This window comes from Crocodylus porosus, unplaced genomic scaffold (assembly GCF_001723895.1).
Source record: "Crocodylus porosus isolate Cpor-Errol unplaced genomic scaffold, CroPor_comp1, whole genome shotgun sequence".
NCBI classification, from domain to species: Eukaryota; Metazoa; Chordata; order Crocodylia; family Crocodylidae; genus Crocodylus; species Crocodylus porosus.
This window is the reverse complement of record NW_017728914.1, coordinates 17,963,862-17,981,719: the sequence shown is the minus strand read 5'-3', so window position 1 is coordinate 17,981,719 and position 17,858 is coordinate 17,963,862. Positions and strand designations below refer to the sequence as shown.

The window sequence follows — 17,858 nt, the reverse complement described above, 5'->3', positions numbered from 1 at the left end:
TCTGGGTGTGACCATCAAGCCAATTTGCCACCCATCTGACTGTGTAGATATCAGTGCCAGTTGCCTAGTTTTTTTTTGTGAGAATGGGGTGAGAAACAGTGTCAGAGGTCTTCTTGAAGTCCAGGTAGATGACATCCACCTCAGCTGTTGGGGAAGGCTCCAACCTGCCCCACGGCACTTGGGATTTTGGTAGCAAGGAGGGATGGCAGTATTGCCATCATTGGGAGCCCTGAAGACCAGATTTCATTTGGCCTGTAGGCCTGAGGTTGAGCACCCTCAGGATGGACAAACTGGTATGATTACTGGCCAAGGTAATCTGAACTGCAAGATTATACAGAAAAAACTTATCCTTTCATATATTTTATTTTGTATGCTTTCCTCAGTCGTAAACAGAGTACAGAAAAAACCACTCTAAATCAGATAAACTTATAAAAACTGGCAGGGGGGCTTCAGGACAATTTTGTTACCTGAAATTGACTGCTTTTTTTTAGGAAGTTAACTGGATTTAAAATGGATCCCTTCAGATTATTAATACTAAAGGGAAAATTCGTCCAGCACCCTTTGTGTGCCTGCATTTATGTCATTTTGCTAGGACAATGAGAAGGGAGTAATCCATTTTTATCTAGCTCTCATTCAGTAGCACAGTCCTGTAGTGGTTTAAATGGCAACTTTTTGGAGAGAGTTGACTTTAAAAAATCCAGTGAATGCATATGCATGAGTATTTGAATTTTTAGAGTTATTTAACTCAGATTTAAACTAAGTATGTTCATCATGGGGAAGTGATGAATTTTTGCTAAAAATGCGGCTGCTCAAACAGCTTACTTCTACAGAATCCAGTTTTATATTAATTTACTTGCAAATCTTTTAGTATTGCAAAACATAAGGTTAAAATATAAAATCTAACTTCTAAACTTTGTAAAAATAGATCTTTCTTGTCTTAGGATGACCTCATAGGTCTACTGTGAGAAGACCACATGGTTTCAGAGTAGTGATTCATGTATTTTAAAATGTGATTAGGCTGTGTAGTGAGGCAGATAATTATAATAGAGCTCTTCAGCAGTGTTTCACTCTTTCTATATGGTAATTTGCTCTTCAGTACTTGGTGAGATTATACAACTTAAAATGGATTATAAAGAGGAGTCTCCAGCAGATTTATTTGTACTATAGGTATGTGTGACCTCTTGCAGATTTAACAAGACACCACTCTTGTTTGAAAGCTCTTTTTCAAACTAACATGCACAAGAAATGTGCTGAGTAATAGATCATAGTGAGGTAGACTGCAGGCAGTGGACATTTACGCTGGGGTTAAAAAGGGTAATGGTAAGACTATGTATTCACTAATAATGGGGTAGCTTTTTCCAAACAGGTGTAGAATTGTACCTGCAAGAATCAGGGCTTATACATGCCTAGTGTAAGTTTCATTTCACTGGTTTAGATTTTATCAGTCTGCATCCATATTGAAATAGATGTTTTGTAAATGCAAGCAGGCTATTTTCCTAGAGGCAAGCCACAGTAATAGCTACCTAATACGTCAGCTGCCTCTAGTTAGCTGCATATTTTTCCATTCCTGAGCCCTGTGTGTTTTAGGCTGTACAAAAGCAGTGCATGTTACATCTGGGAATCTGGGTAAGTAGTCAGGAGCTAAGGGTAGATGGGTGGGAGAGAGCTGGGCAACATGAAGGAATGATGGATGATGAAGAATAGGACCACAAAGGAGAGCATTATTTTACACAAGTAGGAACCAGTTTAATTTTGTTCTCTGCAAAGAGTAATATAAATACTGAAGTACAGAAATGGAAATAACCACTTCAGGGTAGAGTAGAGAGTAGACAGAATAGAAGCTAAAAGAAAACTGAACGGAGCTTTGAAGGAAGACAGTGAGCTTACAAGAATAGCATAGAAGAACAGGAGGTATAGAATGACAGGGAGCGGGAAAGGGCTATATATCAGTACTCTTGCTACTGTCTACCTGGTGGACCATACAAAATTAAATCTACAGTTACATGTTCTATTTTTTGGTTTGGGCAAGTTGGAACCACATGTTGTAACGTTTCCTGACCAGATTATCATATTAGAATTAAACTAGGGCGATTCATGTCAGTGTATACAGTTGAAATTCCACTAGGGTCTTGGTATCAGTTATGCTAAGCAGAAAATTACAGATTGAAATATGTACGGTTGTGATAGTGGCCAAACTCAGACGTGGCCAAGCAAATTAACTCTGTTATATGCAGTTCAATATTAACAAGCTTATTTGTGTTCCTCAAATAGTTTATTTCTACCAATTTGATCAAAATGACAAATGTAAGAAATTTCCTTATTCTTCATTTCTCTCTGTGAATCAAACAGCATGTAAGAACCTTGGGGCAACTGGGGAGTGTGGCCTTATGAAGGCGTGAGACTGGTGGTGTGGGATCTATTTCTGGCTCCTACATGGTTCTGCAGGGTGAGGGCAGGAAAAACTCTTCACCACTCTGCTTGTTGCTTTTTCCATGTGTAAAATGGGATCCATGGTAGTCGTCTCCTTTGTAAAGGCCTCAGAGAGCCATTGATGAAAAAGCTGATATAAAGGCTGGGTAGTATACTTCTGTCTTGTACAGTACCAAATACAATGGATTCTTGGTTTGTGAACAGGACTCCTCTAAGTTTGACTACAGCAGAAATAACGTAATTAGACGCCTGTCTGAAGTCCCCTTTATAGAATACCTACCTTCCAGGGAAGATCATGTTCATAGCAGAAGTTATGAACTAGGATGCAGCTCAGTCTAGTGGCTATAAAAGGACTGGGAATCAGAATTTCTTAGGCCTTCACCTCGGCTAACTTCTTATGTAAATGTGAACAGATCACTAAACCTGTCTGTTTCGTTTCCATTGCCCCCCCCAACCAATAAAATGAGCAAGTAAATGTAACTGTTTGTAGACTGCTTTGGAATCCTCTAATAGAGGGTGCTTCTAAAGTGCAAAAGCAAAAAAGTTTTTTAAATCAAGAACATTTCATTAGAAAAAGATAAGAGTTGGGGCAGCTTCCTTAAAACATATGGTCACAAAAAGGTTAAAGGATATTACAAGATCTTATGTTGTTGGCCGGTGTATTCACTTTAACAGATGGAGAGCTGTGAACCTTACCACAATGGCAAAACTACTATGTGCTAGCAATATTCACGTTAAGAATTTATTTACAATGTACAGAGAATCAGGCTGAGTTATGTGCAAGACCAGGCTTACAAACTTCCCTCCCATCTATAATCAAATATTGTTCTTGATGTTCATTATAAGCAGGGCTCGAGAAGTCCACCTACCAGCTTTCTTTGTCTGATTGATGAGGCTGAAGTAATCAACAGTTTAAACATGCTCTGTTCTGAAGTGAGGGGTTTTTACTCCATCTAGTAGGTAGAGAGAACCTACTAGATGGAACAGAAATGACATGATGCCCTCATCTAGGGACTGCAGATGAAAAGCTGCTGTTCCTGTGCTACTACTGATTTTTGTTCTGATGCTGTTAACAAGCCGTTTATTCCTGCTATTCCCATCTCTTGTAAGCATAACTGGAATGGTTAAGAATGGCCTCATTAGTGTGGTGTCTCTGGATGAAGTTTTGTAGCAGATACAGACAACATAGCCATTTTTTTTCAAAGGAACAAATAAATTAAACTTGGGAGGTAGAAAAATGGAGAACCCTTTCTTAGCCACACACAGAAGCAGCCAGCTGGAGGCTCTGGGGTACCAGAGACTATTATTTCTTTTGTAGCTATGAGGGAGGCTCTGGAGTAAGAGGAAAAAAAACCAGGGCCTCTGACTAGTAATCTGCCAGGAATTCCAACAAAGCCCCCGCTTCTCTTCTGCCTTTGCTCCCCAGCGTCCTCTGACTTGGTACTGTTTGGTAAGTTTTAAATTTGATTATAACTATTTACCTAACTGCATTAGACAAAAGTCAGTGTTTTACCTAGTGTTTAGCATAGGCTGTGTCTAGTTCTTAATGTGGAAGGACATCTTGTGCCAAAAAGCTTCTCTAACTTCTCTCCCAACTATATAGTTCGTCCTATAAAAGATGGAACCAAACACATACCTTGCTTCTTGCACATTCTCTGGACTAGCACAGCTACAACAATACCAAGCTCTACTGCAACATTTTAAAATAAACATTTGTTTATAACTGCATTACTAGTTGTTATAGGAGTTTATTCAAAACTCTTCACAAATATTAAGCCCTCCAGTATCCTAAGGGTGATCTCCAAAATGAATGTCAACATAAATATCATTTTCCACATGCTGAAACCGAGGCTGAAGTTAAAAGCCTGATTCTTCAGTTGCTATGTAGAGCAGTACTTGAATTGCCTTATTCTTTGTAATTACTTGCACATAGGTAGGGCAGTGTGGTACCTTATAGACTGACACAGGCATGAGCTTTTATAGTTTATAGCTTACTTTGTTATGTGATAAATGGACTTGCAGAGAGCATGTCTAAATAGAAAGGAGTAGTGTAATTGAGCAAGTTTCTTGTGTAAATTACAGGATCATAGGAAAGTAGAGCTGGAAGGGACTTCACAGTTCAACACTGTGTCCAGGGTGGGATTGATTGCAGTCCATTTCATTCAGTTGAATGCATACCCGTACCAGTCTCTTTATTTGCAGATGTAAAGAGTACTCCAAGTGCGTAATGGATGCAGAATGTAGCCTTAAATTACGTGCCTGAGGCTGCTGAGGAGCTGTTACATAGAATTACAGCTAAGGATATCGTATTTTTGATCTCAAATTACTGAACCACAACTTTCTCCTTTCCTTTTTAAGATGAACCCATTGTATCTGAACATCTGGTGAATGAGTAATGTAGTATTTGCCAGAGGAGATCCTCAGACAGGTGGGTGCTAGCATGGGTAGATGAGACTTTTGGAGGTGTAGAGATGGGATTTTAGTTCTTGCTTTGTATGACAGGGTTTTAGCTAGGGAGGTGTCTGCATAGGTTCTTAGCAGAAAAGCCGGACTAAGGATTTGAATTTTTGTACATGCACAAATTGATACACACATCACATTTATCTTATTTTCATATTTTTTACAGATTGATTTCTGTTCAAACAGCTTTCTTGCAGTCACCTTTTCCTCTGATGCCTCTGGTGCAGTCACCTTTTCCCCTTTGCTAGAGTCATCATTCTGAATCTGGGCCACTGGAACCTGAGTCCCCAAGCTGTAACTGGCTTTTGTTAGTGTTAGGATAGGGTACAGGAGTTTGTTGCTGTCATTTACTATATGCATTGTGTTGTTCCTGAGATTGTGCAACAGCTGCACCGTTTCTGGTGATCATTGTGCAAAAACTAGTGTGTGTGATTGCAGCTCTCTGGCTAACACTAGCTGGTCATGTTGCTTCTGGCCCACTCAAGACTCAGTATCACTGACCTAGACAGTAATAGTTGTTTCCAGGTGAACACTACTGATGCCACAAAAGCTGCCTGATGTTTATTGCCTGCTGAAGTAAAAGAAGAATCCAAACCTATTAAAACAGTGCTCAACAAATATCCAGAGGGGAACAAGGAGAGGGACAAAAATAAATTACTTAATTGCCCCAGTGAAATTAGGCCTTAGCATTTCTCAAGTGATGACCATGTTTCACTGAAATCCATCTCAATCTTCCAGGTCTAACCTGTAGAAGAGATTAATGGGTTTTGCAGTGTGCTACCATGTACTGTGCTGTGCCTTGCATGCAGTAGTATTGCAGCCTGCAGCCAAAATTCAGTATACTTCATATGTCATGACCTATTATGTGTACTATGTAACTTCCATCATTGACATCTTAAAAACTGGGTAACTAGGGGGTGGGGACAGTTTACTTGCTAATAAAAGTAATAGATATGTGCAGCTTTGTGAGAACCACCTGGGCTGAAGGCTCCCCAAAATGGTCTGTTATGTAGCCTAGAATAAAATGGTTCAAGAGCCATTCAGTGCCTGGCCTTTCTGCTGAGAATGTAAACAGGATCATTTAGTATGTGGCCATTACTGGTGATGGCATTTAACTCAGTCTAATCCATAGCAGTTATTGTAAATCATCAGGCAGCCAATGGATGATATCAGAGGGGAGACTGGTTGGACCCCAGTTAGTTGCAGACAACCAGAGAATCCTGTCCGTTTCTGAGCTATTATATTTTGGATGAGCCTGTTCCTAGCTTGAAGTCTATAGGACCTATTCCAAGGCTCACACCCTTCATTGATGAGTGGGATGTAAGAACTGGATCATAGGCAATCTGGAAGAGTAGATAGATACCTGAGGTAGAGGAGGATCCAAACCAGGGGCTGAGGCTGAGCTAGACAGTCAGAGCCAGAGAGTCCAAGTCAAGTTCGTAGTCAATAAGCAGGATCCAGATATGTAATCCAGGCAGTGCGAGAAATTGGGAACCAGAGAATCTAGGACACTCAAACAGAGTAAACAGGAGCAGGGAACTAGGCAGGAAGCAGACTGGGAAGCACTAAGTAGCCAAGGTCCAGCTCAAGGCTTATATACCAGGCCCAGCCAACTCAACAGCCATTGAGCTTGACCCTTGCAGCTGATGCCACTTGAACACCAGGTGGCCCTTGTAAGGGTACATATTGTCTTATAACAATGGGACACTGTGACTGCTCTCATGAAACCAGAGCCTCCGGTCTCCTGAGAACATCAGTCCACTTGCTTAGTCATGCTTTTAATGGTTGAAACTAGGCTGCAGTCTCTCTCGGCTCCCAGGATTGCTGAGAACATAGACTTAGAGGAATTCCTTAAACATGGGCTCATTTGATTCTGATTTTGGAGTACCACTTGAGAGCAAAAGCTATTGTCAGCAGCATAACTCAGGTAGGGCAGCAACCCTGAATACTGACTTAGGGGTGGGGCAGAGGAAGTAAGGGAGCAGAAAAACAACAGCTCTTGCTGCTGATGCCAGCTAACTGCTCTGCTGGCACCGGCACCCAGGAGCCACTTCTACCTGGGCACTTGCTTTTCTGAGGAGTGCTGTCTGACACCCTTTTTTTAGGCCCTTTTTCATGGCTCAGACTCAAAATGCTCTCATCTCTTCACCCAACAAAGCCATTGCACAGAGTTTACTGTTCCACAAGGTTAAGCCAGTAGTAAAAAAAAAAATTTAAAAATTGGTGGTTTGATGGCCTTAGACTATTCAAATAGGTACTGGACACTTTTCCTGGGCCCGCCACTTGTCTGGAATGAATCATAATAGACTGAGTTTTTCAAAGCAGCTTTGTTTTCCAAAAAAAAAATGGAAGCCAGCACACAACATGGGAGGCAGAGTATAAAAGTGCATGTCATTTTTTTCAGTCTGTTATGGTAAGAACTTACTATAGAGCTTAGAGAGCTCAGAACTTAATGCTGAGCTAGTATCTTGGGATGCAAAGCCTTTAGTGGCTGTTTCCAAGCTCCTGACGTACTGAACAGGGGAAATCTCTGGATTTCTACTGGATTTCACTTTGCTTTCCCTCCATTTCACTGGTCATTGAAATTCTCTTTTAAAATATTCTAATTTCTAGTGATTGTATGTTTAGAAAAAATCACTGAGCAATATAGCATATTTGCTATTTTAAATCGTGCATTTCAATTGGTTAAAATATAGAGGTGCATCGATATATTGGTCCGATATCAGATTGGCTTTGATGTAAAGAAAATTGACTATCAGAAATCGGCTTTTTTGCCTGATGTGGCTGATTAAATGCCTGTGGGGGCAGCCACAGTGCAGGACATAGACGGTGAAGAGCACAGCCCAGCAGCTTGGAGAGGTAAGTCTGTTATGGTGGAAGGGGAAGGTAGAGGGGGGGGCAGTGCAGATTGAGGCCCCCATGGTGAGGGAAGGAGTGGGGCCAGGGGCATGGTAGAGTACGGGGCGGAGCTGCAGCTTGTCTGGGCAGTGTGGGGCGGGGGGGCTCCCACCACTGTGCACACCCTGAGCAGGCATGGGGGGGCATTTGCCCCCTAGATCTACTCAAGGCACGGCAGGCTGCTGCTAAAGGCTGCCCCACCCCTCCATGCCGCTTCCGTTCCCCCTCCCCTTCCACTACAACAGACTGAGCAACCGAATACTTCTCTTCAAGCTGTCAGGCTGCGTATTGGAAAATGGATCGGTATCAGCCAATATGACTCCTTAAAAATCAGCTATCAGTATCGCCTCCAAAAAATCTCTATCGGTGCACCCCTATTAAAATGTTATTGCTCCTTGTTAAGCAAGATCACCCAGTTTTGCAGTTTTGATCATGTGTTGATGGTCCATTGCCTTTGTCACATCCCATGCTCGTTGATTCTCAGTTGTGCATTATTTCATGTCATGAATTGCCTCGATTAGGCAAACATACTATATTTAATATCCTGGTGCTTTTTTGGACAATTGATGTTGCTTCAAGGTGTTTTAGTAAACCTCTGCAGCAATTTTCTGCAGTTCATATTTGATCAGACTTCAGAAAATGGCATAATTTAAATGTGGTAGTCACATCTCTGATAGTTTTAAAAAACACTCTTAGGAAAATCTGAAGCTCTGCTGCCCTGCAAATGCTTATAAGGAACTTTCCAGAAAGGAAGGGTGGGTGGATGTGAAAGCATTAAGAACAGCTTGCTAGGATGTAAGACCAAATGGAAGTATCCATCAGTATCATAGTGAAAAGGAATCTACGCTAGTATAAAGTGATAGCAAGTAAAAGTAGGGGAAAAAATGACTAACTTGCGTGCCTGGCTATCTTGTTGGAAGTTACTGAGTTACTTTTATATAGAAATATGACTTGCAAATTGATGGGTGACCCTTTAAACTTGGCTGATTTGTGGAAAGCTATGAAGTTGGGCATTTTACCCATAGAAACTCCTATTAGGAGTTTGAATCAAGTGTGAAATACAATCCCTGGATAACAGCATTGCTAAATATGCTATTACTTTGGTTAAATGGGAGAAAAGATTGATTGTAGGAATCCAGACCTCAAACTGAGGTGCCTGATTTTCTTCATTAGTAAGCATTGTGCTGTTTACTATTTTTTTAGAAAGCTGATTTAATACCTGAGTGCCTGATTACCAAGACAATGGGAGTTAGGCCCCTAACTGTCACTTGTATCTAGGAAAATCTGCCCCAAGGTATGACAGGAATTTGGTAAGTGGAAGATGAAGCAGATGACTTTTTATAGAGTCAAATACGAGCACCAAATTGTCTCTTCGCTTTCATTTTAGTTTATGTGGCTTTATAGATTTCACGAGGAGATGACATAAATTTATATTAATGTCACTGACATCCCAAGAACAAAACATTAAACCAACTAGTAATGCCTTGCCATTTCAGACAAATTTCCACTTGCTGGGAAAAATTAGTTATGCCAGCATAGTCAAACACAAAACTAAGAAACCTGGCTAGGACTTCTAGACAGTGGCTGTGCAGGGACTACTGTGCCCACTTCTGAAAATCTGCCTTGCATCTCATGGAAGTAGCTACACCAGAGGCCCCTCTAAATGTTCAGGTAAAGGCATGATAGGGTCTGATGCACAATCCACACAAGTCATGCCTCCTACTGTGCCACACATGCATGGCGTGAGGTGTGATTGTGGGATCAAGCATCAGATCCAATCATGCTCTATTGCTGGTGCAGGGGGAGTCTATAATTGCCATCCCAGGCTCCTCTTGCACTGGCAAATAGCAAGCTTCTGCAGCTGATAGGACTCTAAGCCCTGGCAGCATCCTACAGCTGCTGTGGCTGAGTCCCATAGCTGATGGGACTCTTAGCGACAGCAGTGTGTGGTGCACCCCTGTGCCTGGGAGCCCCAGCAACTGACAGGGCTCCCAGACACAGGTGCAAAGCCTCTTTGCTTCAGGGAAAGGACTGGTGCTAGGGAGTGGAAAGTATCTGTGAACAGACAAGAGAATGCAAGCGCCTCCATACTCTAACTGTGACTCCGTAGTCTAACTGGTATTTTACCACATCCATCTATGCTGGAAGGTAGCTTCTGCCACCAGATCCCTGTTGTGGGTGCTTTACTGCACTTATTTGTAAAGGAATCCTGATTACTACAGTCCTGAAGTGTAGCTCAGGTGCTTGAATTGATGATGTAGCAATGTCTTCGTAGAACTGCAGGGGGAAGCAGACAGCTGCTAAATCAAGATTTACAAATGGGGGGAATAGCATTTGAGACTGAAAAATGTACATTTTATAACTATAAGTGACCTGTTATACATCCTCCAGTGAGTGAGCCTTATTCGGTGTAAGTGACTTGCTATTAAGTGACCTTACCAAAGGGCATGGAGACCCAGGCATTGTCACATTGTATAAATAGCCTTGGAAAGGAAAAAGGAGAACACATGCTCTGCCTATGCCCTTGGGGAAAATGGAGCCACATATAGTTTCCCAGTAAAGCTAAAGCAATCCATCAAATAAAAGCCATGGGGAGTTTGCTTAGGAGGTGTTACCGAAAGGGAGGGGTGGTAAACCAGTAGGCCAGGTATCTTAACCCTGACAGCTGAGGGACAAACATAGAGTTTGGTTTGATGCACCTTTTACAGTGTTTTATAGTTAGTAGGGTCGGAAGGGACCTGAGCAGATCATCAAGTCCGACCCCCTGCCATGGCAGGAAAGAGTACTGGAGTCAAATGAGGTGATTGTCTAGCCTTGTCTTAAAGACCCCCAAGGTAGGAGCCAGCACCACTTCGCTTGGAAGTTGGTTCCAGTTCTTAGCTGCCCTGACAGTGAAGTAGCGCCTCCTGATGTCTAATCTGAATTTACCCTCTGCCAGCTTGTGACCGTTATTTCTAGTCACTCCTGGTAGCACTCGGGGAAACAGGGACTCCCCCAGTGCCACTAGAAACCCCCAATGCCACTAGAAACAGGCCACTAGATACCCCTTCAGCCTTCTGTTGTGGAGGCTGAACAGGTTCAGTTTCTAGTAGATTGATTATTTCCACTGAGTTCTTATGACTGCAAAACCGATTAAGGGCAAAAATTACATCTGTACAGAGATTGAAAGTCTTCTTGTGAAATGTCTAATAGGGATGCTCTGTTGTACTTATATGTCATCATGATAAAGCTGAGCTCATTCTCTGTTCAGTGTGTTCTGTGTACAGTGAAGGTATTTAGTTATTAGCTAAAAAGGGTCAGGTCTGGTTTAGGGCACAAACCTTTCCAATACTGTTGGATAGAATAGGAAATTATGGTATGTTTAGCAATATATAGCTAAAAAAAGCTTACACAATGCATGCACTCCTTAAATAATAGGAGCATTGAAGATGGGGATCATTAAGTTAAAAAAACATTTTGGCTAGAAATTGGATTACATATAAAATGATATTTGCTATGTTAATTCTGCTATGTTAGCATAAGGAGAGAAGCAAACAGCAAAAATAGCCCCTTTGCTGTCCATGTTCATTGGTCCCATGAAAATGATGATTGTATTTGGTCACTTCAAGATTAAAGAGTGAAGATGTGCAGGTTACTTTTCTTTGAGAGCAAACTAGCTTACTTTTAAGGTCTTGCTAATTAACCTTGGATGTTTTTGCTAATAGCAGAGTTCCTATGGCTATATTCAATTGCCTTTGTCATAGGCTGTACTGCATTGTCAGGAGGCCAAGCTGTCTTTTCCTATTACCCTGGATTAGTCCTTAATCTTCAGTGCCTCTTGCTGATTGCCTGACAATTTACAGCGAGTTTCTAATTCCTTTAGAAGTTGGACATTTGTAGCTACTCTTCATATCCTGGTTTTGTACTTTTCATAAACCTCTGTAAACCTCTTTTAATCACTGGCTTTCCTTACCCACAGATTTAAACATTTTTTAAAAAAAAAGACTGCATTTAATTTGAGACCTTTGATTCTTTAAATCTTACTCAGTTTGTTCATTCAAACAAACAAAGGCCTGACACTTGTGCATCTTTGTAGTTCATCACTTCCTGGTCATAGACTGACACCAGGAAAAAAATGACCTTACATTTTATTGTATTTTGTGTTACTCAGAGTAAGTTAGAAAGTTTGTACTTGATTCAATGATCATATTCAAAGCCTAGGGAAAGAAAAGGGTCAATATTACCATTTTCTAGATAGAGCATTCTAAGAGTCCAATCTGACCCACTTCTGTCACAAAGAAACAGGCAGTCTGCCCTGCAGCTACTTGCATCTTAGCCTGAAAATAAGGGGGTGGAGTACTTGGATGACATTTTGCAAAATTTGTCCCAAGGACAAGTCACTTACAATTTTTTCCCATATAATGGAAATAAAATTGATAGGTCTCAAAGCTGAGTTGTGGAATGATCCTGGTAGGGCAGTGACCAGTCAGTTTGCAGCTGTTCGTCATCTAAGTTAAAAGTACAGCATAAAAAGTAGGCAGGTTATATTTTTTTAAGAATGTTTTTATATGTCCTTTTTTTCCTTTTAACCTGACTGTCTGGAACAGATTCTGGCAGATACCTTGGTTGCTCTCCTAATCCTTTCAGGGTAATATAATTTGTTCTGGAGGGACTGACCAATCTAGATCAGGCTCTGCTTTTGCTGCTTTGGTATGATGGCCTCTTTTCTGTTAAAGATAACATCATGGGTGCACAAGCTGATCCAAATGTAACTAGTCTCTGGCACCCTGTGCATTCACCTTCCTTTGTGAGGAAATCTGTGAAATGTTAATTCAGACACCTGAACGTTTCTCATAGCAGTACAGGTTATTGTTTTTAGGGCAGTAATTCTCAACCAGGATGCCACAGTACCCTGGGCTGCTCTGAAATCTTTTAAGGGTGCCATGAAATATGAGCACTGTTAAATTTGCAAAGACCTACACATGATTCACAAGATAAACCTAGACATTTCACATAGGAATCCATAGCATCCAAAACATTCTGACCTGTTGTAGTTTTTCTGAGTTTTCTGCAAGAGAAGAATTGCTCTATAATTTCTTCCACATTCAAAAAGTGAAAGCTAAGACCTTGCATTTTCTGAGGGGTGCTTTGAGTCTAATCAGGTTGAGAACCATTATTTTGGAGGGTGAAGACCATAAAGGTGATAAAGCCCATATAAGATCCGTCCCAAGAGGTTCAGAAATGAACCGGTAACATAATATTCCCTGTATGTACTGCAGATATTACAGAAATGTATGCAGCCTGGCATCAGGGCAGCCATTTGAATCTAATAATGCAGGGCTGTTCTGAAGCATGAGTCTTAGAATTGTCCCAGGATTTCCTGCTTTCATGTTGCTGGTTACCGAGGGCTGAACGCACTGCAATGCCATACGAAGAGTTCTTGAGTACACATGGCCTCTCAAACACATTTGGAGAGCCCCACTTGTAGCCAAATCATCAGAAGAAGCAGTTGTTAAACATAGGAATCTCAGTGATAGTTCTGGTTTCATTTAAGCTCACACATTGGCAATGTTTCTGAGACTGACACTTCTCCTTCTGCCCTTTCAGCTTGTGTAGCTTGCTTTGCAGATGGCAGGAGAATGCATCCAAGAACAGGCTTTTTTTAAAGAAATGATGCAAGTTTTCCACTTCCAAATGAAGCCATCTTTGTGCTCAAAATGTCTCAGGACTTCCTATCAGTACAGTGATAGCCCCAGCTGTTTTGAAGGATCTACCATGGGTACTGGAGGTGCCTTTACCACATTAGCCTAGGAAGAGCACCAAGCTAATATGTGGCTATGCTTCTTCCATTACATGAAGTATGCCGGATATCTCTACATGATGCACTGTTGTGCTGTGTAGACATACTCCATGTGCCCACTATAAATGTGGCTATGTCACCTTGTTCTGTTCCCCATGATGTTGACTCTGACCCCTAGTCCTTTTAGCCTCCTGAGAAAAGATGGACATACAAACCTTAAAATTGCTTGCCTTTAAAGCTCTCCTTCCTGAAACAATCATCTCTCACAGGATTTACTGCTTTTGTTTTAAACAGTATTTAAAAAGCTGAATGGGGCAAGAAAAGGAAGTAAAAAGTAAAGAGAAAATTACAGTTTTCTCATTACCATAACAGTGACTTCTTCAGGAAATGACATTGAAGGTGCTTCTGTTCCATAAGCAATCCCCTGTGGCTGGACACAGCTTTCAAAAATGGCTGTCCTTTTTAGGCAGCTACGTCTTGCATATAGAATACAAGTTTGTACATTTAATGCCACGTTATGCATTTTTAGTGCCCATATATGGTTCTTACCACTTCCATTCATGGTCTGCACTTGGGGTGCTGCATAAAGACTGCATAATTGTCAGTCTGCACTGAAGAAAAGCCAGTTTCTAAAAGCAATGCAGGTGCTTGCTCTTATCCTCTACCTTTTAATGTGTGAGGGTTTTTTGTTTTTGTTTTGGGTTTGTTTTTTTTTTTAACATGTTAGTAGAGCAGAACTCTGTAAGGCTTACCAAGCCTCATGCTCCATCTATCAGACATGGTATCTGAGTATGTATTCAGAAGATCAGATAGGATCCTACTATGCAGTGTTATTTGTGATGTGGCAACTAAATGTAGGCCCCTATGTCTAACTTTTACAGTGTGTGGTTTTAGGTTCATTAATGTGGTTGGGAAAATTTACTATTCAAGAGCAATATAGAAAGAGCCCCGTCTTTGCATCAGGTTGGAGTCTGCTTCTTGGCACAGCTGTGAGATGGTGCAGCTCTCTACAAAGAGCACTATATTTAGCTGTTTCCAAGGAGATGTTCTGTGTGATATTGATAATTTCATTAATCCTTGATTTACACAATCTGCAGGGAAGGAAACTGCTCCTTTCCCAGTGTTGGCTTTTTAATCACTCAGTGAGCTGTAATTTATAGACGCCTTGACTTGAGCCCTATGTATGCCCATATGAGAGTGAAAAATCAATGGTCAAAATAATCCTTGACCACAAAAAGAAGGGAAAATGAACACTGCTTTTTGCATCTTAGGTCTCCTGCCTTGCCTTAACCTGTGATGTTTTGGTTTTGTGTCCATAAACTGTCTTTGTAAAGAATTCCTCCGCAATCATTTGAAGAGATGGCTTGGTGACACCTTTTTGTTTTTGCAATGTCAAAGGCTAAAGGCATTCTTGCCAAGTTGGCTTGTGCCAGCTGTACTGTTAACATATTCACGGTTGAAAACACAATCCTGTTCAGTGTGCAGTTTTCACCATCTAATAGAACATTCTTCCTGCCTTTGGGTTTTGATGGCTTAGTCATCTGTGAGCAATGCTAAAAGTTACAGCAAGGAGAAGATAGGCTTACTGATGGGAACAAATACACTTTTATTTGTGCTGATGACAGTCTTTCAACCAGTGTCATAAATCTTGACATCCATGTTACATTCACTGGAGAAGAAAAAAGAACATTCACTTAAACAGTTTTAGGACAAAAATGTCACACTTGGACCAGTCTTTTTATTCCTGCTGCATTTAGTAACGCATTGTTTTGTATCCTGTGAGTATTAAACCCAGTTATTGGCATGCTTCACAGCCAAGTGACCAATAGCTTCAGGGACATGTCTCAAACAAGAAAAACATGCAAGATTTCACCTCTTTGCTATGCCTCATTTAGCTCAGATAGATTGAAATTAAATGGTACAGGAAATATGGTAAGATTTTAGAGAGCAAACACATTAATATATGTCAATTATTTTTTAAATGTTCTTTGTGTGAGTTATAGGTCGCAAGTCAAAGCCCTTTGCGTATCTGCCCCAGTATGCATGCTAAATGAAACGGATTAACATCACTTTGGTACCTGTTGAAATGCTCTGGGATATGTTTCACTTCTGGTTTCCATGCATACCAATGCAGAACTGCAGCTGGCCTTGTTCATTTCACATAAATACTGAGAGACATTTTGCAACTCTTTTACAGAAAAGAAGAAAGGAGAGCACCTCCTTAAAGGAGAAAGGAAATGAGCAGTTTAAGAAACAAGGTGGGTTTAAGATCTTGCAACACACTGCACATGAATTCTCAATTAGTGAGTCCTTAGATTAACACTTAAGTGTAAGGGCAGAAACTTTGCTGTACATCTTGCCCACCACTGTTCCCATCACTATCACTAGTTCTCTTGGAGGGGAAGGTGGTGAGGAAGTGGGGCGGGAAGAAGCACCTAAATTAAACAGCAGTATTCTTGAGAGTCCTAGCCCATAATTCAGAAAAGGACATAGCTGCCTAAATTCCCTCTAAAATCAGTAGTAAGGTTCACCCCCACTACGAAACTGTTTAAGTGCCTGAAAAGCCATCATTGCTTGGTTTTCCTTCGCTAACGTTCGCTAGTCACTTAGAGTTCTGCTGCTTTGCTTACCTAGAACTGCCGCTGTCTTAGCCACTGAGCTACTCAGCCCTCATCTCATGGATAAGCTGTTGAAATCCTCAAGTGAGGTGTTCCTCTGCCTTAGTACCCTGTGTGACCAAGTCCTGTAGATGTCCTCTGGATGTGCCTGATACATACCAACACGATTGGTTCGCTACAAAATATTGCTAACAGCCATTTAAATTAAAAATATGGCTGGTGATTCTCGTGTGTCTCCCTTATGCAAGTGTAATGGTTAGAGTACTCAGTAAGGAAGTGGGAGATCTGAGGAAAATTCAGTGCCTTCAACCTGAGAGTGTCCAGGAGAGTGCCCTAACCACCAGGGCTATCGTACAGTCAAGAATACAAGATTCCAGTAGTCAGAGGGAGTACTAGGGAATATGATCCTTTAGCCCACTGGTAACTGGCAGGGGAGTCCTGGGGTTTAGTCACTATTCAGGACTGTGTACATATTTTTACGTTAACTGTCATGGAATAAAATGTACCTCGGGCAGCTGAGAGGGTTTAAGTTAGGAGGGAGGTGGAATTTTGGATTCATTCCTCCTTTTCAAAATTTTCTGTTGCTGGCTTAAGCATCACCCAGCTCAGCCTGCTGGCTCTTGAGAATCCTATTTTTATGCACTTAATTGTCCTGCACTGTGTAACACAGGTTAGTTTTTGGCCCCTGGGCTCCCATGGTCCACTCCTATGGTTAGGTACCTGCAGGTACGGTCCCATGAGGAGAGATTGAGGGATCTGGATCTCTTCAGCCTCTGCAAGGGAAGGCTGAGAAGCGATCTAGTGGCTGTCCAGAAATTTGCTGGGGGGGGAGGGGGCAGCAAGGAATAGGAGATACCAAGGCACCCCTTGGAATAACTAGAAACAATGATCACAAACTGGTTACTTCCAAGAGAAGTGGTGACTTCCAAGAGAAATGGTGCTGGCTTCTACCCTGGGGGTCTTTAAGAGGAGGCTGGATGAATACCTTGCCAGGGTCGTCTTACCCCAATACTCTTTCCTGCCACGGCAGGGGGTTAGACTTGATGATCTGCTCAGGTCCCTTCCATCCTTACCTACTATGAAACTGACAGAGAGCAGATTTAGATTAGACATTAGGAGGAACTTCTTCACGGTAAGTGTTACCAGAATCTGGAATGGCTTCCAAGGGAGGACATGCTCTCCCCTAGCTTGAGGGTCTTTAAGAGGAGACTGGACTTGCACCTGGCTGGAGTTGTCTGACCCCGGCATTCTTTCCTGCCCAGGGCATGGGGTCGGACTCGATGATCTGTTGAGGTCCCTTCCGGCCCTAAAAATCTATGAAATTTGTGTAGCTCCCACTGACGTTTACTTGAGTTGCAGCAGCAGCCAGTGTCTCCAGTCTCCTCCCCCTCACCTTGGTTTTGCTTCCTGCCCCCACACCAGGGGGTGAGGCAGCATGGCACACCTATGGTGCTAAGATACACAGGCACCCCAGGCTGCAGGCTATCTTGGTGCAACAAGGGGAACCAGAGCCATGTCACTGAGGGTGGGGACCTGTGCGGCATGGAGGCATCCACATGGTTTGCTGCCCAGTGGTCCCATAACTTGCACTGGTATAGCCATGTAACTTGCAGCCTTTGCTACTGCAGCTTGCAAGCCATGCAGCCCCCAGTCGCATGCAAGTGGGACAGCCT

General features: G+C 41.9%; 1 protein-coding gene across 5 annotated transcripts in view; it reads left to right on the top strand.

Moving 5' to 3' along the window:
- Positions 1 to 17,858, top strand: part of TTC1 (tetratricopeptide repeat domain 1) — a 54,247-nt gene that overhangs the window by 4,984 nt on the left and 31,405 nt on the right. For all 5 annotated transcript variants that reach the window (XM_019534904.1, XM_019534901.1, XM_019534902.1 and 2 more), the window contains one exon: positions 15,765 to 15,825. In XM_019534904.1, the coding sequence (XP_019390449.1) occupies positions 15,765 to 15,825 (61 nt within the window). The remainder of the gene's footprint in view (positions 1 to 15,764; positions 15,826 to 17,858) is intronic.